The sequence below is a fragment of the Trachurus trachurus genome, assembly GCF_905171665.1.
Source record: "Trachurus trachurus genome assembly, chromosome: 19".
In the NCBI taxonomy this organism is placed as follows: Eukaryota; Metazoa; Chordata; class Actinopteri; order Carangiformes; family Carangidae; genus Trachurus; species Trachurus trachurus.
The window spans coordinates 18,665,957-18,693,819 of record NC_139913.1 but is presented as its reverse complement, the minus strand read 5'-3'; the positions used below and the strand labels follow the sequence as shown (position 1 = coordinate 18,693,819).

Genomic DNA, 27,863 nt, shown 5'->3' with positions numbered 1-27,863 from the left:
GCGTGAGAGCGACTGCAAGACAAACACACACACAGAGTGTTTATACACAGCTCTGTGCTGCTGGTAAGGAGTAGTTTATATGAAGAGAGGTGAACATGGCTGCGACTCTTCAGCCATACAGCTGTAAATCCCCTGAAGAAGCTTAAGTTAGTGGAAATGTCAAAGTCAAAAGTTCTTTTGCGATAAAACCCCCAGATCTTCACATATCTCACTGTCACACGTTAATATGAAAATTAAGTCAGAAGTCGTGAAAATTGTGGAACGGACTGAAAGCAACCTGCAAACCGGCTTATTTCTACAACATCACAGGCCCGACTTGTAGAAGTCTAGTCTACGCTTTTGCAACTGCTACCTAAATATCAACCGTCTAAATAATAAAAAATAAAAACCCACAGGTCACAAAATGATCTCTTTCGGCCAAAGGCATACAAAACATGATAAAAGTACACTTCAGAAAAGACGTGTACCGAAGAAGCACTTTGAATATCCTCCCACACTCCTCTCACTCACGCGGATGGCAGAACACAAGTCATGAAAACAGAAGTAAAAATATACACCAGAAATCAGGTCTTAATATGCTATTGCGTCTCCACGGCAACAACAGTCACACCCTGTCATCATGTTCTCTTCCTCCTCCTCCTCTTCATCTGATCGAGTTTAGTGTTCTGATGTGCCGACCTCAATGGGTTTGATTTATTGATTCATTAAGAGGAATAAATGAATAAATCACATGTGGTCTATTGGTCTTCCGGCACCGCACTTAAAAGAGAAGAGAACAAGGATGAATGAGGAGGGAGGGAAGGAAGGAAGGAGGGAGGAGGTGGGAGAGAGGTCAACGTTAAGCATCAGGGACATTACTCACAAGATCACAGGGTTTGGTTCCTGTTACCGGATTAATCATGTATGAGACCATGGTGGTCAAGATGTATAGAAATCAGGATTTATACAGTGTGTGGTGAGCTGAGAATCCTCATACGGTGAAGTACGACCCCAGTAAAGGCTTCACTGCATGGCTCATTTATTAATTAATCAAAATAACTGCTTTTTAGTCATCCATACTTTTTACTGAGTTTAATGAACCTTACTCAACGCACATTTTATCAAATCATGTGAATTCACAGAAACTCTAATATGCAACTAAGTCCATACACTTCACCACCCAGACTCACAGGAATATCACTCTCTCCTCTGTCTCTCTCTGGCCAAACAACAGCCAAGCCGCTTCTCATCAAGCTTTGTAAATTTGGTATCTGTCGACAGCAGGGCTAACAATCAGGACTCAACGGTATCTCTCTATCCTGGTTTTGTAAGAAACAAAGTGACTGCTACTGCGCTGTTTGCTACGTGGTCCGTTTACAGTTTCACATGTTTTGTCGTGGTCCCTTACATTTCTCCAAATTTGGCTTCATATTGACCCACAACATTCTTGAAGCGACCGCACTCCTTTCGCAACTCTGCGACCTCCGTCCGCAGGGCCGCGTTCTCACGCTCCAGGAAAGCCGCTCGGACAGTGATCTGGTTCTCCTTTAACCTGCGGGCGTCACGGGAGCGCTTGGCCGCTACGTTGTTCTTCTTCCTCCTCGACCAGTACTTGTCATCCTGGAGGAATTGAGAAGGACGAAAAAAAAAGAGAAGCAACATTACAACTTTTTCTCGATTCATTTCGCAGCGTTCACCTAAATCTGACCTCGGCTCGGTTTGTAATGTGGCCGACAGCCAAGCTCCTTTGTGCATGTAAACAAAACCACTGTTCTCTGGCGCGCTGGAGAGGAAGGAAGGCACCGGCTATGAGATTATCAGATTGCTGAGTCACAGTGAGTTGCTAGAACACATTCACTGTCACATGGCCTAGTTTCTTTGCTGTGTTTACACCACTGAGAAAAAGTGGCTGATGAAATTTCATGGCAATAAAAATATTTTTTTCCAGGTACCATGACTTCATGAAGATGTTATCAAATTTAACTGACTTTTTTCAGCAAGTTTGAGGTTGGTTGACAGTGAAAATCACTTGGACCACAGTCTTATGAAGTTAGAAAAACGTTACAGTGTTTAGACATAGGAGCTGTTTGCATATAAATGAAAATGACTGTAGAAACCTCTAAAATGTTGCTCCATTACACACTTAAAGTCACTGTGAGCACACTCTACATATTAGACATGGATTTTGTGACACACTGCTTTACATTCATAGAGGTAAGGCTTTTTTCTGCTCTTTTTGTTCTCTTTCCCCTTCCCTCTCCCAACATACCTTCTGCTCATCAGGCACAAACACCTTCTTGGCCTTCTTAATCATAGGTTGTGGCTTGAGCTCATCTTCAGTGAACTTGTGTTTGCGTGGGTCGAACAGTTCTCCCCCGGGAACACTCGACAGGACCAGGTCTGTGGGATCGGGCTCATAGTTCATCTCAACCTCGATATCTTCAGGGTCGATGGGGTCGGGGGTAGCTCTGTCTTTCTCACTCGTCTCCTCTGAGTGGACAAAAGGGAAACACCGCAAGCACAAGTATGAGATGTCGGCTGCACATCAAACTGGAGGTCAGACACTGATTCAGCACTTAACAGTTTCATATGAAAGTATCTAGTTAAATAATTGATAATGCTGGGTCACCAGTGTCCTATAGCAAATCTAGGATTGTTATTGTTTTACATAATCTTTATGTATGGTTGGTGATCCAAGTCTGCTTATAATACTGCCTTAAACTGTACTATCTCTGCTAGGCAGAAGTAGCAGCATCTATTTCTGCTGATCCATTGACCTTTGCCACTTGTGGCTTCTTTCAGCATTGAATGACTTCCTGACCTCACATCAGTGTCACAGGATGTATCATATTTTCCAAACATCGCTGCCAAATTAATACATATGACTATATATATATAAAACATTAACAATAATAATACAGCTACAAGAGTTAACACTAGAAAGAAGAATGTAGTGCAGAACGCCTTTCACAAATGTAAGCACATTTTAATCTTCTAATTAGGCCAATTTATATCTGAATGTGGGTTGGTATGACTTTGTCCCTTGTCCCTAATCCTAAAATCCTCATTCCAAAACACTGGGATTTAACTTGCTGCGAGTCATCTCAACCTGAACAACTGGTTTTCTGTCGGGTAAAATACCCAGAAGCATGTTAGTGAAACTTCACAGCCCCCCACCACTCACCTGCAGTGACATCACAGGTGATTTCAAAGTCTCCATTGGAGATGATCACCACTTCCTCCTCACCAGAGTCCAACTTGTCGATGGGCAGCAGGGACACATTCGCTGGCTTGATCACCTTCGTCTGTGCCGAGGGAGTGGCCTTGGGCTGCTCTGTCTTTGTGGCGTTGCTGCTTTTCGGGGAGTCCTCTCCGGGTAAATTGGCGATGCCATTCTCCATAAGGAACTCCTCCAGGTCCATGTACTCCAGGTGGAAGTTCTCACCATCGTAAGGGATGGTCTTGTCCCAGATGGCCGGAGTCAAAGCGGCCGAGGGACCCATATCACTGCCTCCTCCCCCCAGGTCAACATTATCTCCCAGACACAGCTTTTCCTTGTCGGTGTCTGAAACAAAGAAGATACAAGACTGACTTGTCACAAATTTGGAGAGATGCATTTACAATCACATCACATCTAATGAGTTTTGTGCATTATCAGAAGGTTAACAGAGAAGCACCTTTATTTTGAACCAGGACACATTTGTTTTTATTTTACAAAGAGATCTCATTTCAGAAATGTCCTTCAGGCCACAAAGTCAAACATTCCCGTTTCTTTCACCTTTCACAGAGGCGGGGATCACCAACTAGCCTCCAGACCTGCTACACATTATTAATGCAGTTCTTAACAGCAAGTGTAAATGTTGACTTACTAACGTTTGCTGAGGTCCACCAGTCACTTTAAATATTAAAATGGTACATTGTTGATCACATGAAAAAGTCAGTTTTTCTTGTTTTGTTTTCTACTGATTAAAGACTTATTTAGTTATACTTGTGTGAACATGATCCAGATACTCAGTTGGTTTCTCATGGGACGGAAAAAAACGTGCACACACAAAAAAGTGACCAAAACACCCATGGGTATAAAAGTCAACCAGACTGTAACAACATATTTTTAGCAGTCAAGTCACGCACTTTACTTCACATGATGTCCGTAACTTACAGTGGAAATTGTTTGTTTGTTTTTCGCTAAAAGCTGCATTTAAAGCCGCAGTCGTGTCCAGAAAGGTCTGGATGGTGGTGGGTCACACACTCAGGAGATAAGAGGCCTGCGCTGTGCTCAACGTATGGCGTCAGCGTATGGTCTCCATGTTGTCTCCATGTTAGCGCCACAGCACATCTACTGGTACACTATGTTCACACTTATGGGAACCCTCTGTCGTGTACATTGTTATGACACAGTTTTCCCATGTGTGTCCGTCTCCTTCTCGGTTGACCTCGTTTTAAACACAACACTGCTCTCCGTCAGGTTTCGGGACTCACCGTCGTCGCCGTCCAGTATGTTCGGCGGAGGCATTTCCATTATTTTCTTCAAAACGACCGGGAATGAACTCGTGGCCCCGGAGGCCGTTTCCAGTGTGATGAGGATCGGGTCTCCCGACATTTTTACCCCCTTGTTGTTGACGATAATCACGAAATAACGTTAACTTAACCGACAAAAGAAGCTAACTCAACGGTTGTGGTGTTTACTCGACGACACTATAGCGACCCAGCCGGTTCACCGTCCGCCACTCGTAGACTATCTACCGGTTTAAAATAAACAATATCCACGGGAGAGTATACCAAAGACCGTCAGTACATCCCACACAACTCGCCGCGTTGACCTCCTTCCAACTGAAAATAGGCTCTTGGTAGATTTTGGTGTCGCGGACGGAGCGAGCCTCTGGGAGGAAGATGTCCTCCTTGCTGGACGCTGATAGGCGGACTGTGCACCATCCTCATGAATATTAATGAGCCCCGGACCGGCGGGGGCGGGAGCTGGGAGGACCGACCAATGGCGGTTGGTGCGCTGCAATTCCCTAAGCTCTCATTGGTTGACCGAGTTATATATGTTACAATGAATACATTGAGAAAAACGTGTCACGAGGAAAATAAATAAATAAATAAAACAGACATTTTTCTCATTGCTACACTCCCCGTCGTAAAACTTGGGCTAGCCTACTCTTGCTCCTGAAGTTTCTTCTATTAGTATTAAACTTCACAACAAAGTATAAAAGGTGGTTGTGAAAGTATAAAACTAGTTCTCCATGTTTTTATGAAAACACATTGGGACAGGATCAACGGCTTTCATCAGGGCACAATAGTCACCAGTTGATGTAGTTCATGCCACCGTCATAAATTAGCATTATGACAATTCTAACTTGTAACTTAAGCTATGTGTCTTTTCACCTTCAAACAAGGCACCACCCCAGCAGAGGGCTTGGGCTACATACCGGACGAGGTGAACGTACAGCTTTACATTTCGGCGCAAGCACAGCTCCGCTCACATGCTTTCGCATGTGCCGCTGACGCTCTTACATATCTTTAGGCGCCGGCCAATAAAGGAGCGCAAATAGAGAAACGTGCAGAATGGGGCGGGGCGTGCAGAAGTAGCGCCTTGAGTTACCCAAAGGTGCACCGCTGCAGCCAAGCCGACTGAGACATGCAGAGATCTACATGCATGTTAACTTCACGCAGGAGTGCTCATCGTTACAGCTCTGGATTTGTGTCACAACCATAGACTGTAGGTCACAACAGAGCTTCTTCATCATGTCTGGTCATTCTGCCACAGCACATTTGGGTATAAAACACTTGTTTTTCTGAAGCAGTAAAATAATTTTCTGGTAACCCTCCAAAAATGTTATTCTCACACATTTTTCATGTATCAGTGTAAAACTAAACCAGATGTACTTTCAGAACAGTATGTGCGAGGACTTGATCAAAACATGATACCTATATCCTGAATGCAGGATGACAGATGAATACATTTAAAAAGAGGACATATTCTCCACATCATTGTTCCATTCAAACAGATTGTCACTGTATAGACTATTCATTGTCCCTGCACCAACATCACGGCACTGATAAGTTGCAAAAAGGAAGCTATGCAAACCCTCTGAGTTGACATGAGGTAGGATATTAATGTGGTGCTGAGAGGGGGAGTTGTCCACACCTGTTTCTTGTATGTTATGCAAAATCTGTTTTTGGCACAACATTATGAGACATTAAACCTTCAAGGTCAACCGCGGCAGTAGGTGCATAAGAGTTTGGGAAGGTCACTGGCTTCTTGCTTAACATCACCTTATAATTCACACTCTACGGATGACTCTATGGACCGTGCCAAAACTGACCCCTATGGACAACCTCTGCTCTAGTATTTGATCCCTACGAGAGACATTCAGTAATCTGGAATCAGACATGAAGGAGACTGTAATATTATCTTAGTTGATGATTTTAACATCAATGATATATTTTGAAAAGATATACTGACTATAGCTATTACATAGTTCCCCTATATCCTTCAGTACCATTTCAGCACGTCGTGTTGAAAAACCTTCCAAAGTCAGCAATACATTTGACTGAGCAACTTGTCAACAGGTGCAGGCATGGGTGGACACAGCATGTTTTGGCTCACATTGCAGCATAGCAACAAATCTAATGTGTTTTTCCACAATGCTATTTTTGACTCTCAGGCAACGTTGATTAAATGTGAAAGGACTCTAATAAAAACATGCTTTGTCATCATGACTGCAGCAGTTTTCTACCAATTGAAAATTCCAGGATTTTTCCATGGCAATTTAAATCACATCAACATGTTACATGCCAACATTGATAAATGTTACTGTTACTACAATATTTGATTCAGTGCTTTTCCACAGGTGTCACATTTAACAGTATCATACAGAGTCTTTGTGGTACTTTCTTCACAGCTGCACATAGGAGCTCATCAAGAAGGAAACACACTGTGACACTGATAATCAGGAAATGCACTCCATCCTAGTCACTTGTGTGTGAGAGTGTGTATGTGTCATGATGGGTAGCATAGGCTATATAATATAAAACTGCATAATAATCAAGAAGCTGTTCATTCAAAATCAAAACTCAATTTGTGAGTTATGATTTGTTTCCGAGTAATGATCCAATACTGTGAAATATATGTATACTCTGTGCAGAATTATTAGGCAACTTCAAACAAAATGACTTCTAAACAAACTTCAGACAAAATGGGCCAAAAAGAGATTTAACAGACTCTGAAGAGTTGTATAATGCCTTTCAGATGGATGCAGCGCTCTAAAAGCAGCTAAATTATTGGGGCGTGATCACTGAAAAGTCTTAATGTTTTGTTGCAAATAGTGAACAGGGTCACAAGAAATGTGTGGTGAAAAAAAGACTCAAATAATGGCTAAAGACTGAATGTGAAGCTACCAGGAACCCATTATGCTCCATAATCCAGAACTTCAAACTACCTGGAGTGTCCAGAAGTACAAGGTGTTCAGTGCTCAGAGACATGGCCATGGCAAGGAAGGATGAAACATGACCACCACCGAACAAGACTCATGAGATGAAACATCAAAACTGGGCCAAGAAATATCTGAAGACAATTTTTTCAAAGGTTTTATGGACAGGTGAAATGCGAGCGACTCTTGACTGACCAGATGGACGGGCCATGATACTGGTCACAGAGCTCCACTTGGAGTCAGAAACCAGCAAGGTGGAGGTGGGTTGCTGGTATGGGCTGCTATTATTAAGAATGAAGTTGGACCTTGCAGGTTGAAGATGGACTTCTCCCAAACCTACTGCCAGTTTTAGATGATATTTTCTTCAATTAGTGGACAGGAAAAAGTTGCATTCAAGAATACCATGATTGTTATGCAGGACAAGGCACCATCACATGCATTTACATAAGATGATGTGATGATGTTTCATCTCATGAGTCTTGTTCAGTGGTGGTTGTGTTTCATCCTTCCTTGCCACGGCCATGTGACTGAGCACTGAACACCTTGTACTGGACACTCAGTCCTGAAATATGGTGGCACTGGTGGATAATGGGTTCCCAGTAGCTTCACGTTTAATTCTTTAGCTGTTATTTGTGTCTTTTTTTCTCCACACGGTTCTTGCGACCCTATTGACTATTTGCAACAAAACATTTGACTTTTCGGTGATTACACCCCAATAATTTTGCTACTTTTAAGAGGCATCTATCTAATTTTTGACTTTAAATCTCTTTTTTGGCCCATTTTGTCTAAGGTAAAGAAGTTGCCCAATAATTATGCACACCTTAATATGGTGTTAATCACTTTGGCCACACCCTCCCTCAATACACATCACCTCATAATGCTTAAATCCAATCCAAATTATAATAAGGTCAAAATACTCACTTGCCAATAATTCTGCATGCAGTGTGTATAATATGTCTTTATGTGAAACTAAACATTTATTGCTGATTATTGCAATTAATGGCAAATGAAGGGTGATCTTGAGCATTGCACCAATATGGAAGAAAAAAATGGTGATTCAACAATTTTACTTTGAATGAGTCAGGTATCTTGTTCCCTGAGGTTCTTCAGAGGCTCCTATGACAAAACACAGACTGAGGTGATTATGAAACGTTGTCAAAAGGGGTCAGCAGCAGCGTAAGCACAACTCTCAGGGTAATAATATTACTTGACCCTGATCTGATTGATCTAAATATGGTTTAGAGAAGGCAACCAGAGCCATCTAGTGATTTAATCATGAACCTACAAAGGCCACCCGCCCTTTTCTCCACATCACACTCACACACACACTGACAAAACCATGACAGATGAAAGCAGATGTCCAACAGATGCACACAGACTGGGTTACATCAGCACAAAGTTATTGATTCTGCCAATTAGTTTCTTTCACCAAAACATCCACTAATCACTGGAGTAGGCTACTGATCTTTCCTCTGTATCAATGGGTAACTGTTCTCGTTTATTTGATTAACAGGTCCCTCCCTGGGACAGAGCGTGTTTAGGGAAAAAGCCGTGCACTCATAGTATTTGTTTGACAAAGATGCCAGAGGACAGGGATCCCTTTAAGTCTCAGACCACGCTCTCTGCGTATGTGGATGGATAATTCTTTAAGTTAAGAAATTATAGGCTACTCTTCCCCATTGAGTAGCCTACTGATGGAAAAAAAATGTTTTAAAAGGGACTGACTATCACAGTTTATAAAGAGTATCAGTGATTGCATTTTCAATAAACAGCATTAGGCTACTGATTCCCCTGCTTCATCATTTTCACCACAGCTAAGCCACTTTTATTTTGAAAGTAGGCTACTAACTTCAGCTGGAGAATCTGACACTACATTGTTTCAGCTGCTTGTTGGGGCTGTTCAACAGGTTGTGTGCTCGTACAGGGAACTTATATCCTGACACCTTTGGAGTCAGGAGCATAGACTGTAGGTCAGGAGCCATATGTCCACAGTTCAGCCACAGATACAAATTCCCGTCCAGATCAGCTGACAGAGGTTACACAACAAACGCTCAGTTGTTTGCAAAAGTGTAAGAATCGGTTACAAAATGTTAGTTCGGCTTCAGCGACGTTGTTTGAATAAAAACCAGAGGACGCTGCAAGTTATTTAATTAACAAAGCCCGAGAAAAGAAATCACTGAGTAGCTACAGAGTCACTCACCATTATCGTCAAAGTTGGGGAGAGTAAATGGATGCTCAAGAAAAGCTTTGAAAATCTCCGGAAGCTCTGAAGTCATTTTTTCTGTCTTTTAGCCTAAATCTTTGCAATTATCTGAGTTAAATGACTCAGAGCTGATCAGCAGCTCGAGAGAAGCTGTGTCAAACTCAAAACTCAATGACGGACTGGGTCCTGGCAGGGCAGGTCGGTGTCTGACAGCTCAGAAAAAACTACTTTGACCCAGTGCCAGCAAGTTACTTAACGCTGTCTGCCCGCCCCGCTCCTCAGCCCGAGCCAATCAGCGGCCTGCTTTCTGCCCGCGATGGACGGAAAGAGCAGCGGTTGGCCAGACTTTCTGTCCGTCATTTGACGACAGCCAATCACGAACCGCTGCTGAATTACCTAAGGTTAAAAAAAAAAAAAAAAAAAAAGGGAAAAAGTGTACCCTTAAATGTAGCCTAGTAGAGAGTTATATAAGGTGATATAGAAAAGGATACAAAAACAAGTTACAAACAACACCTATAGCTTTGACCCAGTCTCATATCTTTGTGAAAACGGAATATTAAAACAGGTGAGTTTAAAAACAAAACCTTTGTACATATAGCTAGGCCTATGAAATATGAACTAGGTCACAACTATGTTGGTTAATCACCCTCCTGGTAGCGGTTGGACACCCAATGTCCAACATACAAGATGCTAACATGAAGCTAACACACATATTACGTTATAAATGTGAGTAAAACTATCTAAAACATCAGCAAATACGCCCCATGTTAAACTTAATTTTGAATTGTGAATTTCATTCACGTGTTACCAGATGCAACACGTGCAGCTGGCGGCAGAACACGCTGACTGGTACACAGGTGAAAATAATTAGGCCCAAATTAATGTTGCTTCATCTCCCGTAGGGTTTAGCTGAAGGAGAACATGAGGAGCTGCGGCTCACACACCTCCACGGATTATACTGACCGCAAGACTAATTGTGTAGCCTCCTATATCATCATGTTTCTCCATGACTGTAACATACAACACATTTCATCTATTATCTGACCGTAGGTACAAAGTGTTCTGACAATAAGGCGTCGCACTGAGGAGCAGTGTGTGTGTGTCTGGGTCACTAGGTGCATCTCCACGTGCAGGACAGTTTTTGTAACAGCGTGTCAGACACGTGTGATGATGAAGTTAGTAACACTCATTAACAAGTCCACAGTGGTTTGTTGAAACCCGTATCACCTGAAGCGCAACATTATTACTGTGTTTGTTGTCAGTGTCACAGAGGAAGTGTTGTCACATTGAGTTGTCTTCCCACACCCCAACCAGGGCCGTTGCTAGGAATTCTGGGCCCCCTTAAAGAATACTCAAGTGGGCCCCTCCCCCTAACTTTTCCAGTTTTTTTTTCTTAGACTACATATGTATTTATTATTATTTATCATGTATTTATTATCTATTTTGTTTTGATGCTAATGCAGCATTACACTGCAAAAACTCAAGTATCTTACCAAGAATATTTGTCTTATTTCTAGTCAAAATGTAATTTCTAGTCAAAACAAATCTCATGTAACATATCAAGTAGCTTGTTTTTAGACACTTTTTTACTCCTAAAGTTTCAAGCATATTTTCACTTGGAATAAGTAGAAAAAATCTGATAGTGGAACAAGTTTTTCTTCCTTATTACAAGCACAAAAAACTTGCTTTCACTGGCAGATTTTTCTACTTATTTCAAGTGAAAATTAGTTTGAAACAAGTGAAAATGATCTAAAAAAAGAAAAAAAAGAGTTAATTTTTAGGTAATGAGTCTTATTTTAAGTGTAGAGAGATTAGCTTTGACTAGAAATTAGACATTTGGACAAGTAATAACTATTCTTGGAATGTTGAGTTTTTACAGTGTCTACTATGAGTATTAGTCAGGGTCTTATGCAGAATAAATCAGTCATACAAAGATTAGACTACTGGGGTTTTTTATGGGCCCCACTGGGCGCTGGGCCCCTAGAATTATAATCACCTTTCTCCCCTATACAACGGCCCTGACCCCAACATGATTAATTTGATTAGAGATTAATCATTATAGGCTATATAATCACTGCCAATTAGATTCTACTAGGAATTTCTCTGAACATGAGCAAAAAAATATGTGAACAAAAGCTTGTAGACAGAGTTTTGTGCACTATAAAGTGATTGACTTGTACATACCAATCCAACACTTTGCAGATTAACTGGAATCTATAAATCAGTCTTTACCATTCAATATCAGCAGCCAACCAATCACATTGATGCTCGGCCACAAATCCTAAATCTCATGGAAGACCATACCATAAGATCTGTAAAGCCTCTGTGAAGGGGCTTGACCTAATGATTGTGTTCATCATTAGTTGATCTCCATATCGTTTGGGATTTGTTTTAGATGGGGTGGCCAACAGATGTTTTGTCCGATTTTATATTGCAAGAAAATAAAAAGCGGCAGTTTAATTTAATTTGAGGAGCTGGATCAAACATTTGGTATTTTTGCTTAACTGTTGTTTCATCTGTTTGTTTGTTTTTATCAGTCTGATCTTTTTAGCCCAAAGTGGTAAATGGTAAAGTCTTTGTTTGACACAGATGTGTCGTGTTTCTAAATCATTTTTGTTGTGTGCCAACACTTCAGTCAGATGATGATCATCAAACAGTTGGATTATTATCTCAGCCATGGTGACATGGTACAGAACAACCAGTTCTTCTGAAAATTAAAACCATACAGCAACTAAAATCAAGAGTGTTTCGAACAGAAAATATTAATCAAGTGAACACAAACTGAATAACTTTAGCTTTTTATCAGCAACATGTGTCTGGATGTCAGCTTCTGCCATGAATTATGTGATTTGAAAAGTGTAATGGAAAAAAACAACAACATAATTTTTTTCTAAAACAGTCTGTTTATTAAATGCTTTCAAGAGATTTGGTCCACTTGTGTGATCATGAAATTCCAACCAGGGAGGAGAAAAGAGAAAACAAAGTCAAGAAGAAAAAACAAAATCATAAAACAACGAAATGTAAAAATACAGTACAAAAAGAGGCCTTGTTTTTTCCACTTCTTACAACCCTGGTTTCTTCATCCAAGTTGTTGAAAACAATTCAAATAAGCAATAATTTTTTTTAACTGATTGAAAACCGATTTATTACGTTTTTTTTGTGGCTGTGTAGGTGTGCGTTGGTGTTGCAAATCAAATGACACAAACAGTACAAGGAGCCAGGGAAGGAAAAGACGGGGTCACATGAAGATTTGTTGAGCACAGCTGAGAAACAAACTGAAGCAGGATGTCATAACCAGAACTGATGGACAACTTACGTAAACCACTTCAGAACAAAGATGACCTTTCAGTAAAGCAGCTCTCATAAAAAATAATAATTAATGTTTACTTTATCAAACAGAGGTCTGTCTAACTACAGACACTTTCTATAAGTCGACCTGCCCTTCAGATGAGTATAAACTCTTTCTTGTATGTAACTAACTGCTTAAATGCAACAGAGTGGGAAAACATGGGGGGAATAACTGAATGAAGGCAAGAAAGGCAACGAAAGAACCAAAACTTGATGAGGATCTAATTTCAATATCACCTGTGGCCCTGTTCAGATCTGCATTAACATCCATCTCTAGTGATGTGGTCACATGTGGGCCGATCTGAGCCGAGACAAACTGAGGCTGCATTACAGATCCAATCACTGGACCGGACCACACAAGGCCACATTTGCAACACAAATGCATCCTGGGTCACAGTGAAGGACTGGCTACTACTACTACTGACAGAGTCACATCAGTTTCATTATGCACCAAAAATAGTTAACCATTTAAGAGATGCATGTTAATGTGAGGTCTGAACAAATCCTGCCCATCCTGGTTGATATGATTAAAACTATGCATATTTCATTTTAGCCATGCTTTCTGAGTACTATCTCATTTATGCATGGGGAAAACAAGATACTAATTAATACCTCACAATCATTAACTTAACATTACAAGCCTTTTGACATTGAAGGATCTTGCTTTCCAAAACTGCCTCTAGCTGCTCTGATCGGTGTGCGGCATTGATCATGCTGCGCAGAGTCAGGAAGACAAAAAAGGTGTTCCAAGAAATCAAATAATTTACTAAATCTAATCCACAGATAAGGACAAGGATACAGTGACCTCTGCACTGGGATCAATGTCCACTCCATCGCAAACTTCAGGTCTCATGGACTGGTTTCATCGTCGTTTCAGTATGAGGCGCCATCAGCTGAAGGCTGACGTAGACATATTAAATATACACTGTTTGCAATATACCATTGCTTAAAATGGACAATCTGCACTAATGGACAGTAATGACTATGTGAGATCTGTTGGGGGGTAGCGGCGACCTGCCTCCCCCTTCAGTTTGTGTCATGATTCACCCGCCTCTAACACACCCACACAGGAGACGCAGCACAGACATCTACACTTTTCTTTCTTTCCCTGCGCGTGTCAGTTACATCATCAATGCTAGTCATTCTCCAACAACGGAAGAGAAGCCTCCCCTCAAATGCTCGGCTTTGCTCTGCAAATTCACACCGGATCAGCAGGTTTCTCAAGGCAGGACTTGGAAAACAAGGATAGGACAAAGGATTTTGCCCACTTGAATAATAAAGAGCAATTGAGTTTATGTGGCACTCTTCTAACAACTTGTCCTTTTTAAACTCCCTGAAAAACAAGATGGGAACACATTACTGACCACAGCAAACTCTTCCACAGCCACAGAAAAGAACAGCTCCACCATCTCTTATCTAAATTACCTTATAAAGGGTGTCTAAGTATTATAATAGGTATCAGGTATCATATACTGTATATAGTAAGCAGGATTATACAATAGGGGTATGTATCATCTTATAGGTGTAGTATATCGAATAAGGCGCTATACGGGAGTATATAGGCCTCTATGTATGCTTTTGTATCCAGATCTGTCCTTCGGTCTGGTGAATCAAACTACACAAAAACGCACAGCACAGGCAGTGAGCGGAGAGCTCTGATAGTAGGTCAGCACTGACGAGGGGAAAGTTTATATATTTAAAATCATCAACTGTCCTTTTTTTCCCCCTTTGGCCAGTGCTTGGACTATCCTGAGGCCTACAAACAGAGCTCAGACAACATTTATATATAGCAGGTCTAGCATTCTGTGTAAAATATCTTGTACTAACGTCCGCCTACAGCCGGTGGTAGTTGACGACTGAGATCACCACCTGTAGCGTTTAAAACCTCAAGACTCTTACAGCGACTATCAGAAGCTGGGCGTTTCCTGCTCACTGCCTCCCAGACAGAGCTGCGCACTGCTGCATACACAGACGCATATTTACTGTAAATTATTATATTCATACATGGATACATATATAAAGAGAGAGTTATACATTGCAATTAACATACATATATCAATAGCATATAGAAGAGAAATAGAAATAGTCAATAGATAGCAATCATTATCGTCATCATATTCATCATAATACTAGGGGTAGTAGTAATACGATCCCTCAAAGAAGCTAATACCCGGGTTGTTCCAGACAAGGGCTCTGTATCAACAATCCCCAAAACCGCTGAACTGAGATCAGCGTTTTAGGCTCAGCCCATCTGAATTCTGATGGAGTCAGTTTTCAGGAGCTGGATAATTAAGATAATTAAGACACCTTTGGTGTTGCCACCGTGTTTTCTATTTATACAATGACCTCAACGAAGGGACTGCAGTCAGAGCTGAAACATCACAAAACAGATGGAGGTTATTTTGTGGTAATAATATCATCTATAGATTTCTCTTCTTTCAATTCATCATTTTGAGACTCGTCGTCTCGGTATTTTAGGAGGTGAAACCACGTTCTGGACTGATGCACTGAGTTGATGCCACTCTGCATTGATAATTAGCAGCACAGTCAATTTTCCGTATTGTGTACAGTCTGTATAAAAGCTGTACTGTTCTGAAGAAAGAAAAAAAAAAAACTCCTCTCTCTCAGTTGCAACCCTCAGTTAATTCACTTCTACACATTCAGCCTGAACCTCAAATCAATCTCTGCTGCAGCCCCTTCAAAACCCTGTCTGGAACAACCCATAGAGAAGGAAAAATTACAAAATAAAGAATCATTTAAAAAAAAAAAATTCACTATAGTCATCTAGTTCAGCGATACATGTCATATAGCAATACCTCAATAACAAGAAGTTCTTCTATGTAATCAATACAGCTTTTCAGGTTATATATTTATTAAGCTTAACCGCTAAGTTATCAATTATTATTAGTAGTATACCATTATTTGTAAATATGCATAATATGTGTGTATATGTATTTGAATATAGACATACCTCCATTGTGTCTCCGTCCACATTAAAGGCTAGAATATGATAACAACAGATATCTTGCCTGTGTGTTTCTGTGTCTGTGTGTGTGTGCGTGTTTTCACATGTGTGTGGTTGTGTTACACGTGGATGTGTTGTTTTATAGGCACAATATGTGGTGCGAATCGTTTCCCCGTCTCAAGCTAGCAGACTTCATGTAATGTAAAGGATCGTCTCAGGGCTACCGTTAGCTATCTGGAACAAAACATCTGGGTGTGTGTGTGTGTGAGGAAAACAGGTTTCCATTTGAAGGCTGTGGGAGAATGGGAGGTTTCCATGAAATAATGACCCCAGTTTAACCGAACACATGGCAACTTTGCCTTTACATTCAAAATGATCTTAAACAACCTCATGATTGACTACGGAAAAATATATTCTTTATAATCTTCAATAATTTTCTCCCCTGGATCTTTAGTCTTTAAATAATTATTCATCTTTCTTTCTTTAAATTACTACAAAGCTGTTATCTATTTTTTTTCATAACTCAAAAGTCTTCTGCACAGTCACTACTTTCACTGTGCTTCAGTCCAAGTGAGGTCATCATTTCTGAATGGGCAACCGTGGTCTGAACTGATCTACACTTAAGTTTGCACGTGTGCTGCAGTCACTTCATCTGTAGCCCTCCTGCACTGGCTTCACAGCTACTTAAAGCACATGACACTGCATAACAGTAACAACAGTTTCTCTTTCCCCATATGTTTGGTTGACTGTTGTCTTTGTCGCCATTTTATCCCCTTTATGTCAACCTGAAAGCATCTGACATTCAAGCATGCTTTGATTCCCCTGGACAATGGCTGACTGTACAGTATGTGACTATATGTGAAGGTGTGTGCAAGTCTGTGCTCGTCCCATACCGGTACAGTTGGTGTGATTACACAACCAGCTATTAACAGACTTTTTATTTTCTATCGGGGGGGGGGTAACTGTCGTGTTACACAAGTTAGTTTTTGGGGGCATCTAAGTATACTTGCATACATTCCACAACCACAGCAACGTTTTAAATGACTAATTTCCTCGTTTTTTAAAGGCCCATGCAGGCGTTACATTCATAGCGTTCTACCAATATGGCAGACAATATAACAAGGAAGTACAACTCCCCTTGGGGAAAGAAAGAAAAACAAAAAAAAAACGCTTAAAATCATTAATTTCCCAAAAAAAAAAAGTTATTTTGATCCTCTCCCTTTATTCCCGTGAAGGAAGGAGAGTAGGATTTGGTTGTTATCCAGCTTAATGAGGAGTGTCCACCAAGAACCTCTTTCAGTTATGCTTCATAGTCTATTCAGTCTCGGCGGCCATCGACGGCACTGAGGGCTTGGCATTTTTTGGCACTCTACGAGTTACAAGTGTAACTTCTTGTGTAAGAGCGCTGAGCTTCGATTGAGTCTCGACTCGTCACCAAGCGATATACAAGAGCTGCGACCAGCGCGCCCAACAAAGAATTGTTTCAGTGCGGTGAGGATTTAAAAAAAAAAAAAAAAACAGAAATAAAAGATGTGCTTGGTGGACACAGAAATTGATAAAGTCCAAAGAGCACTAGATAGAGCGCACTAGTTGATTATTTTAGTAAGAGGAGAACTAGTTGTCTGTGGTTTAATGTGCTGGAGGGGAACGTAAAAGGTGCTGTGTAACTGCAGCATGATACTAAACAAAACGCTAAAGCCAAGTCCTGTATTTCTACTAACAAAGCTTTTTCTTTGTGTTAATTGGTGCCTGTAATTCGTGTATCGTGACCAGTGAAAGAGTGTGTGTGTGTGTTTGTGTTTTTGAGTGTGTGTATGCGGTCAACTGTTTTGTTGTGTGTCCATCTGCTCTCACGCTGCTGGCTAAAGATGCAGGAGGAGGTCAGACTGGTTAACGGTGACAAACTGTCCACATGTAGCTGGTGTGTCCTGCCTGTCTCCCGTCTCCAGACGTAGCTCGGCGGTGGATCGGCCCCCGCCTCTGGTCAACACAGCAAAACTCAGAGGTCGTCCCCGTCTGACAACCGCCGGCCTCCCTGAAACGACACACCACCATAGCTCAGCTCTCAGAAACACACAATGATGTCAACTTGAGCCAAAACAGACACAAAAACGTCTCCAAACCAAGTATATAGTAGATTCCATTGCAGTTTTCTTTGTTTTTTCCCCGTATTTTTCTCCATTTTAGTGTCAAATACAAAGTGCTGTATCACTGACATACAACAAAGAGAGCAGAATCTTCCAGTACATTTTATTCATTAGATTTTTCTTTGATTGAGAAAATGTTTGTGCCTTATGTAGCTGAGATAATCGACCTCTGATGTAAGTCTTATTTACCACTCACTCACCATGCTTTCTGTATAATCTGCTGTTATGGTGACCTGCTTGTCCTCTGGGGGCGGGGTCACAACGGAGCTATCTGTGCGTCCTCTCTGATTGGTGAGCTGCAACCACAGTTCGTACATCTGCTGCATGTCTCTCACTGCAGAGGGAGAGACAGAGAGGGAAGACGACCTCAGTGACCTTCGATACAGTACTGTGTGTTACGTGGAGGAGTAATCAGCGCTGGTGGAGTGGGGCTACTTCAAAATCAGTGTAATTACAGGCTTTTGTTGTGACTATGGAGGTGGACGAAGCCAGACACAGTAGCACAGGATATGATTAGAAACAGAGAAGTAAAACACCTTCACAAGTGTGTTATTTTTCTTCCATTTAGTAGAGATGTTTGATGACAAACACTGGTCCAATTACATTCAACTTTGAGCTCAACAGCACTGAGCTTTTTTATACAATAGTTGGAGGAAGTGGGGGCTTACAGCTGTTGTTCTTCATGTACGTCCAGACGTCCCTCTCTTCCAGACTGTGAGCGAATGAGCAGTTCCCAATGTAGTGGCACTTCTTCTGCTTCATCACATGCACACACATCTGAGTGAAGGACAGGAAAGGATAGTATTTTGTGTCTTAGTCGGTTATTGAGCAAAACTTCTGTGGTCTCTGGAAAGACCGAGGCAAATTTAACTGGTAGTTTAAAGCATGACTTGAATGAACGCTTAAATTACGTAATCTCAAAATATTTCTCACACTGTTAAACATTCAAATTAGCTGAGATGGGGGAAGGCAACTAGTTGAAACTTGAAATAAACAACAAAGCACCGTCAAAATACGCAGAGCTGCAGGGGTGAGGAGGTTTACAACAACACCTGTCCCAGAAGGCAACAGCAGAGTCAGCTGCCCTTAGCATGTGAGAGGGGTGGAGGCAGGGAGCGAAGGGGAACGATGGCTGCAGGGAACAAAAAAAGACAAAGAAAAGAAAAGGAGGAACTCACGTCATATTGTTGTGGGTAGGTGCGGGAGAAAGGCAGAGGCCGAACAACAACCCACTTCTTCTTCTCGAATGATTTCACCAGCAGAACCCGCCGCTCCTTCGTCCAGCTGAAGACACACAGAGCTCATGTTAATCCAAACAAATGGAAGAACAAAGTCCGAGAAGAGAGGCAAGTTCTGTGCTACACACCTTTGATGCTACTGTGGCAACACGGAGACAGGAAATGACGGATCCAAGTCAAAATAACTTGTAGTAGTTTGAATTTATACTTTATACTTTGTACATCACAAACATTGTGTCATTTCCCACCAGTGATGGGAATAACAGCGTTATAATACTCAGTGATACAGCACACAATAGTTCATTTACCTGTGCCGTGCTTTGGCAGTGCAGTACTTGAGGTTCTTGTCGGGCTCGTTGACCTGTCCTTCTCTCCAGCACTGGCCGCAGACGAATTTCATCTTCAGGTTGAGGGGTCGTCCCCGTCCTGCTACGGCTCCCAGGCCCCCCACCCCTCCGCCTCCCACCGGGCTCACGCCGCCACCCCCGAGGCCGTCTCCTCCCATTCCTCCGCCCCCGCCCCCCATTCCCATCCCTGTAGGTAAGCTGCTGCTTGGATGTGGGATATGGATAGGCTGAAAGACAGAGAGAAATAAGGAGTTCATATTGATCAGACCAATAATCAACCACTGCTGCCAAAAGTCTATAAATAAAACCCAGCCGACATTTGACGTTTGCTCTTTTGACTCATAAACAATTGGATTCTGTGTTGTACTGGATATACAACTGTTCAACCATCTGAGAGGTGTAACAGAGCATTTAAATGACAACATCCAAACAAAACCCTGTAAAAGTATTTTCCCCCTTCCTGATTTCTTACTTTTTTTTTTGCAGATTTGTTACACTTAATGTTTAAGATCATCAAACAATTTTATATTATATTATTATATTACATATAACCCTAGTAAATATAAAATGCAATTTTCTTTGTCTAATATTAAAATGTGTTTGATGATCTTAAACATTTAAGTGTGACAAATATGCCAAAAAAAAGTAAGAAATAGGAAGGGGGAAAATACTTTTTCACAGCACCGCAGTGCAGGAGGAAGCGGTTGTACTAAATCAGTGAGAATTGAAGAGGAGGAACAGTAGAAGATGTGTGTCTGTCTCCGTGCCCTCTCCCGTCTCACCTTCTGCTGCTTCTGTGCATTCTGCTCCAGCCGCTGCCAATGTCTCTTTGACTCCTGTACCATCTCTTCATGGGTGATACCTGAAGAAAATATATCAGAGAGCAGCTCTGTGACAACACATTCAGTGACTTAATTCAAGCTACTCAACTAACAGGAAGTTATTGATGTCAGTTGTTGCTTATTGTTGTTGCTGATAAACAGACATTATGTACTGGATTACATTTCACTACAGTTAAAAGCTGAATGTTTTCTAGATTTAAGAAGGTTATTAAAGGGATAGTTCAACATTTTGTAGGCCCATTGAGTAGGTTCGATAACTTTAATTGTCAGTGCAAGCTGTCACTAGCAGAGCTACACTAGGTAACGAATGTTGAACTATCGCTTTACTGTGTGTGTGTTCTACCTACCAGTATCCTGCTGTAGGACCCAGCATTTGAGCTCTATGACGGAGTGAGCAAAGGAGCAGCTGTCTTCTCGCTGGCAGCCGTAGCGGACCTCGTGGCGACATACGTCAAACTGGCAGAGGGGGTGCAGGGGACGCACCTTACTGTAGCGCACGTTGGCCGACCTCACCACATGCACCAGGCACCTGCAGCAGGTTCAGGTACGTCAGGATACATTTTTGAGACAGCAAGTCTGTATTATCACAGTAGGTTTGTATTTGTATTTGAACCAACTCTAGATATGAAAGTAACACATCACTCACTTGTTATCGTCGAACGGGTGTCGAGCTGTGAGGTTGGAGCAGACTGCTAAGTTTTCTTTGCTGCGTTTGCTAATAATGCGAGGCTTACTGTCAAAACATTCCTGTGAGAAGGGGAGAGAGATGCAGATCAGTGCCCGAAGGTTCAGCTTGAAGGAGAAGAAAAAGAAGAGAGCAGACTTGCACAATATGGTCTTACCTCACAGAGGAACATGAACATGCCCATGTGGAGCTGCAGCAGCCGGGTGACGCTGAGCGCCCGTCGCTCCGTGCTGCCCAGCGGATCAAACAGCAGCTCTCGACTCAGAGCGCCCTTCCTCTCCTGCGTCCAGACGTCAATCTCCTCCTGGCAGTAGGCGAATGTACAGTTCTCCCCGTACTGGCACTCCTGGCGCTCCTGCACCTCTGTGGTACCCAGACAGGAAGAAAAGTGAACATGTGGAGCAAAATATAAACACCAGTCATCTGCATCTGACTGTGGGCTGCTGTTCCTCAGCTTCATTTCCCACCTAGAACATACAAACGCACCTTTACAGAGTACAAATGCCCCCAAGAAGTTGTTTCGCGCAGGCCGGGGCCGGATCCTCTTCCAGGTGGGGTCATCTGTGTTCTTGAGGCGGCAGAGCAGAACATCCCGCTTGCAGCGGTGTGCGGCTTCTGGCTGATACTTGTAGTCCATCACATGTGGACCTGCAAGCAAGAGAAGAAAAGAGATGGTTAAGTTACAGTGCATCACAATTTCCACTTGTAACTCTTTTAAAATGATAAATCATTGCTCAAAGAGGAAGCTTGAAATAATCACATATGAGACAACATGTCCAGCTTGTCCAGTCCAACAATGCAACATCCCATTATGAATATTTGGATAAAGAAGGAAAACAAAAAGGGGGAAAAAAAGCTGTTTAAAAAAAAAGGATCTTGAACCGACCTATTCGGCTGTAACAGGCGTGACAGGCCTGCCGAAACTCATGTGTGGCTGCCAGAGGATTCCTGGAGAGCAGAGACAGGTTTGTTCCTGCTGGACCATTCTGGAAAGAAGAAGAGGAAAAGGAGATGCAATATGAAATTTAAAAGAAGCTACATAGAGAGAAATGGCTGTTAAAGCAACAATTTAAAACCAGTCTGCCTTTCAAAAGGTGACAAATGAAGATGACGATGATGTTGTGTGTGTTTACTCACTGCATGTGCAGCGTTGTTGTTGCGCATTCCCGGGATGAAGCTGTGACACACTCGTCCCCCTGAAGACCACAGACACAAGGACGTTGGTGTCAGACACCATATTGTAATGATGCTGACTCACACGGTCTGCTGCTCACACACACCTCAGGTTAAACTCCCTAGGAGCTGCGTTCTGCTAACTGCGCAAGAGCAAGTTCAGCTGCTTGTACTGATCACGCTGCTTTTGTATTCCTCTACTATTTGAATATTATGAACTCATCTTCATAAGGCTTCGTCCACATCACATTTGTTACATTTACACCTGGCGTCCACACATTATTTAAGGTTTGAGCACCTTAAGAAGCATTTAGTAAAAACTCTGGGGTTGTGTTTTAGCAAAAACTAACAATTGCATTTGCTTCATGGCTGACCAGTCTGACTCTAAGGTGTGAAAACAGCATTGATATGAATCGCAGCTTTGATTCCAATTAGTTTCTGGTTTTCAGTAACAACACATCTTTTCTTGGATGTAAATCATCACAGTCAAAAAAATACATTGCGACAAGATATCTGATGACTTTAAAGTTTAAAAACATCCGTATTATGTCCCAACTGTTTATATGCACTAAATAAATTAAGTCCAAAATCAATAAATAGACTTTAACCGCTTCGCTCACCTGGGAGAGTGTACTCAGACAACGAGTCCAGCCCACCGGCCGCAATCCCTGCTTTCCCTTCACCATCCGCAGCCACTGTGGGGAAGCCTCCCAGTGCGTCCTGCGCCTGGGGGGAGCACTGGTCCCGGTCCCGCTGGGCCAGAGGCGAGTAAGGCTCCAGAGGGGGCATTTCACTCATTGGAGAGCTGAAGAAGGCTGGAGGAAGCTTGGGTGACGGGGCTGGGAGGTTGGGAGAGTACGGAGGCCGGAGAGCGACCGCAGTGTTGGGGAGGTTGGTGGGTATAGCACCCTGGACTGGACTCTAGAGCAGAAGGAGGAGAGAAATGACAATAAGATGAAAACACCTAAAATCAACGTTGCTACTGAAGCAACAACGGAAAGAAAAGGTGCGTCTGTTTGTCTCTCCTTCACTCGCCTCACTGACTTTCTTGGGGATGCAGTCCAACAGGCTGTCCAGCTCGTCCTTGATGACGCTGGTGCATTCTTCCATGTGCTCCGACACCGGGACAGAGTATGGCATCGGAGGCAGGGCTTGGCTGCTGGGGCTCTCCGACAGGTCGGTGCAAGGGGTCGCCGGTTCATCGCTGACGGGGATGGGCGTTGCTAGAGGAGCTGGGATGCACTGTGCACTTGATATGTCCGCTGACGAGAAGGAAAAACAGCAATGGAGAGGAGGGGATAAATGTGTGAACCGAGAGAGGGGAGGCAGTGTGAGATCACACATGTTCAAGGTTTGACGTACTTGGTCCAATGTCACCCAGCGACTCCAGCCCATTGGAGGACATCTGCAGAGAAAGAGAGAATACAACCTCATCAGCCTCGAACTGAGTCGCCAAACTGCAAGTTCTACACCGTGACGACAGCACCCACCTCTCCTGTGGGTGGGGAGGTCTCCCCGTGACTCTCCCCGTCATTGGCTGTGGACTCCGTCTGAGGACTGACGTAAGCTTTACGGCCCTTCAAACCCAGTTTATTGGCTAGATCCTGGGCCAGCTCACTCACCTGTCGGTCCTGAGATCATACATCAAGAAAAGCTAGTACTTATTGCTTGCTACCTTAAAGGGATAGTTCAACATTTTGGCAAATTCGCCTATTGCCATAATCCCAATAGTCATAGGAGTAGGTTTATTACCTTTAATTATAGATCCATGGGGCAGAGCTGCTCAGCAATCCCTCATCAAACTCATCAAATACACAATCCAACAACTCTGAAATGCTCTCATGGACAAGTTGTGACCTGCACATTCACCCTGCTATATAATAATCATGTAACATTACAACACACGAAGCAAAAACTTGGAACCACTTGCACTTTTGAAATCCCTCCGCCCAGCAGCCGTGTCTGGAATGTAGTTCCGGCTGCATTTGCCTTGAAAACAACTCCATCTCGTAATGTTACATTATTATTTCATAGCGTGGTGAAATGAGCAGGTCACAACTTCTCCACGAGAGCGTTTTGGAGTTGATGGATTATGTATTTATTTGATGAGTTTTAAGGGACAGGGGACCTGTACCGTTCACCTCCATTGTGTTCGCTGAGCAGCGGACCTCAAAACAACATGCACTCATAATTAAAGGTAATGAACCAACTCCTATGACTATTGGGATTATGGCAATAGGCAAATTTGCCAAAATGTTGAAGAATCCCTTTATGTTAATAATTCACTGGACAAGATATAAAATGTTTCATTTCAAAAAAATATTTGTAAAGATTTTTGGCGTTGATAACCTACGTGTGGCGCTGTGAGGAGACATTTGGTTCCACACTCATAGGCTTCTCTGAGTCGTCCTAACTCCCTCAGACAAAGTGCTTTCCGGTACAAAGCCCTGCGACTCCCCTCTGACACATACAGCGCACTGTCACAGTCCTGAACACCTCGGTCAAACTCTCTCTAAAAAAAGAAAAGAAAGACATTGCATTCCGTTTAACACTGAGCAGTCAGCTGACACTGCAAAAAAAAAAAAAATCCCATAATGTAGAATGCAAATGTGCAAAACTTAGTGGCCACATAACATCAGATCATTCCTGCTGGCAATCATGCTATATGTAAATTTAAAAACACTAACACAGAGTTGTCAAACTGGCGGGTATCTATTATGTGTCAAACTTTTAACACCCCCCACCAACCGACAACCGAGACCGACTATGGTGACGAAGAATTGAAAGTCTGTGGTTGAATTAACTGTACATGCAATAGATAATCTTGCACAGTTGAGTCATATGGGTAACAGAAATCTGTCTGATTCACACAAAATCTATTTTGGTATCACAAAAAATAATGTCATAATTACTCAGTGTGTGTGTTTTCTGAGACTAACAGTTTAACACCTTCACTGGTTTGCCATTTGTTACTGACAAATGAAAAGTCATCTAAATATCCACCCGATACAGCTTCCTACTCATCCACACAAAGATCTGTCATGTACATCTGCAGGTGACACATCCCGACCTTTCCCCTTCTCCCCCTCACCGTCTGATAGAAAGCAGCAGCCCTGTTGACATAGAGGCTCTCCAGCAGCTCGTGGGGAATGATGAGAGCTTCAGCCTGGGCGTAGCGGGCGACACTTATTCCCTCCCCATACTGCTGAGTCGCCTGACGCCAGTCCCCATCTCGGAAGCAACAATTGCCCTCATCCAACAAGTTACACACCAACTGGGTCAGAAATGCCTGAAGGGAATGAGACAGAGATTATGAACAGACAAAGGATCGAATAATGGGGGGTAGGGGGGTAATATGAGATGGCCCACGGGTGACAGAATGAGATGATGAAGAGGGGAACAAGGAAAGCAAAAGAGAAAAATTGAGGACAAGACAGCATGAGTTCAGATTTAGGTCAGTGGTCATGATTATGGTCAAATCTGTGAGTAAATAATGCAGGGGCACATCCTTGATTTTATTTAGGGGGAGGGGGGTAAATAGAGTCAACACAAACCTCATAACTCTCTGGTTCTGGGAAAGGCAATGATGACCTGTGAGCAGAAATATAAGATAGCTGTTAGCATTATTCACATTCAAGTGTTGCCCACTGTATTGCTTGTTGGTTGCAGGTGGGGTGGCTGGACACTTGTTCACTTACTGGATAAAGCTCATTGCTCTCTGGATCTCCTCTCTTCGCTTCAGTCGTTCAGGATCCATATCCTGTGGGAGAGGACAACGTTGATTTGCAACAGCATGAAGCTCCAGTTCTTGCAACACAATAGCTACAATTCAACTAACCTGACATAAGGACACGACTCTTTCCTGCAATTATTAAAGACACTTTCAAATGCCTCAAACTACTCATATAGTCTTCCAAGACAAGCCAAGGCCTGCCACCAAAACATGCTTAGCAATCATCGGACTTGCGTAAACAAATAGCGGGGACAGCTAACGGTGAAGTCCGCTGCTGATTAGTGTTAGCTACGGTAGCATTTTGTCCTGGTGAGGATGACACTATGAGATACATTTGACGCAAAAACTGAGTTTATTTTTTTTAAAGAATGGGACAATATACATGATATGACCATTACACACTACAAAAATATAAATAGTTAACGTTAGCGTGACATGCAGACGAGCAGCTCGTTAGCTCCAAATAAACCTTACACCGACGGAGGTGCTTTTAAATTAATAACTAAGGTTGGTTAGGGTCGTGTTAGCTGCTGCTGTTTGTGTTGTCGTTTGTGCACACACAATATTAATGCTACTCAAGTTTATTTACCGATGGTTGGGATCAGTTAGCTATAACGCTACCTGCTCACCCAGGCTACATGCTAAATGCTAACCACCATAAAATAGCTTGACTGAAAAAATGAAGAAAGCTAAGTTAGCGTTTGATATATGTGGATTATGGATTGTTTCGTGTGTTGTTTGCAAAGAATCGCTGTTCAATTGACAGACACGGCTACACTGCATACAACTCCGGTGTTTTTAACAGCTACCTGGTAAGTTAGCTAAGTTAAGTGGAGTCCCAGCTAATGGCCAAAGCCCCCGGACCAGCTCGGCTCAACTCACCCAGAGTTAGGTTACCGCGCCTCTCAGATCACAGACAGCCTCACTGAGCGTTGGCGATAGAAATAGGAAAAACCACCCAGCCAAATATCAGTGAATATCCAGGCGCATATCTGTGGGTTTAGTGTCCCTGTCATTGGTGTGTGGACGGAGCACGAGTTTCTTTCTCTGCGCTGCGGCTGCGGCTGCTGCTGCTGGAGAGTGAGTGCCTGCTAACGCTAGCTGGCTCAGTGCTAGCTGCTGTTTTGGCCAGTGCCGCGGATCGCAACAAGTTTCCACAACAAGTGTGGTCACCAGAGGGCAGCAGACACTTTATCACAGCCAGTGTGCACAGTGTTGATTTATAGTTTTTTTTCTTTCTTTTTTTTTCCTGATATGTTTTGCAGTTTTGAATATGTTGTGTTGTCAACTGTTGTCAATTATGATATATGCATGACAACACAACATATTCAAAACGTCAGTGAGGATGGCAAAGCATATGACACTATGATACACAATAAAATGTAAATTTAAAACAAACAAAGATACAAAACACACACACACACACACACACATGTTTTGTATATTTTGTTTGTTTGTTAATTTAAATGTACTTTTTATTCGTTATGCACTTCAACTGGTCGCAGCAAAGTCTAGCTCTGAATTTCTCCTCAACCATTGCTTTATTTTTGTTTTTGTCGTATTTTGTGACCTACTGATGGATAGCCTACTCCTGTGGGGAGAGGGGATTCTTCAGGAAAGGAGCTTATTTAATTAAAAATGGAGCAGATGGTGGATGCCGTCAGTCATATTGGGAAATGTCAACTCTCTGCCCAGTGCCCAAAAAGAGTGATGAAAAGCTCGAGATAGGCCTATTAGAAACAGGAAAACTTTTTTCATCTGGTTTGGGGG

General features: G+C 42.4%; 2 protein-coding genes across 4 annotated transcripts; both read right to left on the bottom strand.

Moving 5' to 3' along the window:
- Window positions 1–633: 633 nt before the first annotated feature.
- On the bottom strand, window positions 634–9,829 carry tefa (TEF transcription factor, PAR bZIP family member a). Of its 2 annotated transcripts, none has more exons than XM_083994220.1 (5): window positions 9,613–9,829; window positions 3,164–3,544; window positions 2,249–2,469; window positions 1,388–1,599; window positions 634–759 (listed from the first exon to the last, which is right to left on the bottom strand). In XM_083994220.1, exons 1-5 carry the CDS (start codon window positions 9,686–9,688, stop codon window positions 738–740), a joined length of 912 nt encoding a protein of 303 aa, XP_083850346.1. In that variant the 5' UTR covers window positions 9,689–9,829; the 3' UTR covers window positions 634–737. The 2 variants fall into 2 exon arrangements, with proteins under 2 accessions (XP_083850346.1, XP_083850345.1); XM_083994219.1 differs by lacking the exon at window positions 9,613–9,829 and adding an exon at window positions 4,459–4,866.
- A 2,677-nt stretch (window positions 9,830–12,506) lies between these two features.
- On the bottom strand, window positions 12,507–27,183 carry zc3h7bb (zinc finger CCCH-type containing 7Bb). Of its 2 annotated transcripts, none has more exons than XM_083994967.1 (21): window positions 26,976–27,183; window positions 26,059–26,120; window positions 25,915–25,951; window positions 25,452–25,649; window positions 24,714–24,872; window positions 23,851–23,991; window positions 23,723–23,765; window positions 23,396–23,622; window positions 22,981–23,281; window positions 22,325–22,383; window positions 22,074–22,173; window positions 21,674–21,835; window positions 21,345–21,550; window positions 21,149–21,249; window positions 20,850–21,031; window positions 20,443–20,522; window positions 19,622–19,887; window positions 19,254–19,359; window positions 18,744–18,852; window positions 18,276–18,409; window positions 12,507–17,963 (listed from the first exon to the last, which is right to left on the bottom strand). In XM_083994967.1, the coding sequence occupies exons 2-21, from the start codon at window positions 26,115–26,117 to the stop codon at window positions 17,928–17,930; spliced, it is 2,706 nt and encodes a 901-aa protein (XP_083851093.1). In that variant the 5' UTR covers window positions 26,118–26,120; window positions 26,976–27,183; the 3' UTR covers window positions 12,507–17,927. The 2 variants fall into 2 exon arrangements, with proteins under 2 accessions (XP_083851093.1, XP_083851094.1); XM_083994968.1 differs by having other exon boundaries at window positions 23,405–23,622.
- Window positions 27,184–27,863: the final 680 nt, after the last annotated feature.

Bases quoted from the DNA above. Each gene is read 5' to 3' on its own strand.
- tefa (XM_083994219.1), bottom strand. From the start codon at position 4,579: ATGTCGGGAGACCCGATCCTCATCACACTGGAAACGGCCTCCGGGGCC. The intron at 2,470-3,163 runs GTGAGTGGTGGG...TTGTCCACTCAG, and splicing joins CACCTGTGATGTCACTGCAG to AGGAGACGAGTGAGAAAGAC. The intron at 1,600-2,248 runs GTATGTTGGGAG...CAATTCCTCCAG, and splicing joins TTGTGCCTGATGAGCAGAAG to GATGACAAGTACTGGTCGAG.
- zc3h7bb (XM_083994967.1), bottom strand. From the start codon at position 26,117: ATGGATCCTGAACGACTGAAGCGAAGAGAGGAGATCCAGAGAGCAATG. The intron at 24,873-25,451 runs GTGAGGGGGAGA...TTCTTTTTTTAG, and splicing joins CTGCTGCTTTCTATCAGACG to AGAGAGTTTGACCGAGGTGT. The intron at 20,523-20,849 runs GTAGGTAGAACA...TATTTTCTTCAG, and splicing joins GGTCCTACAGCAGGATACTG to GTATCACCCATGAAGAGATG.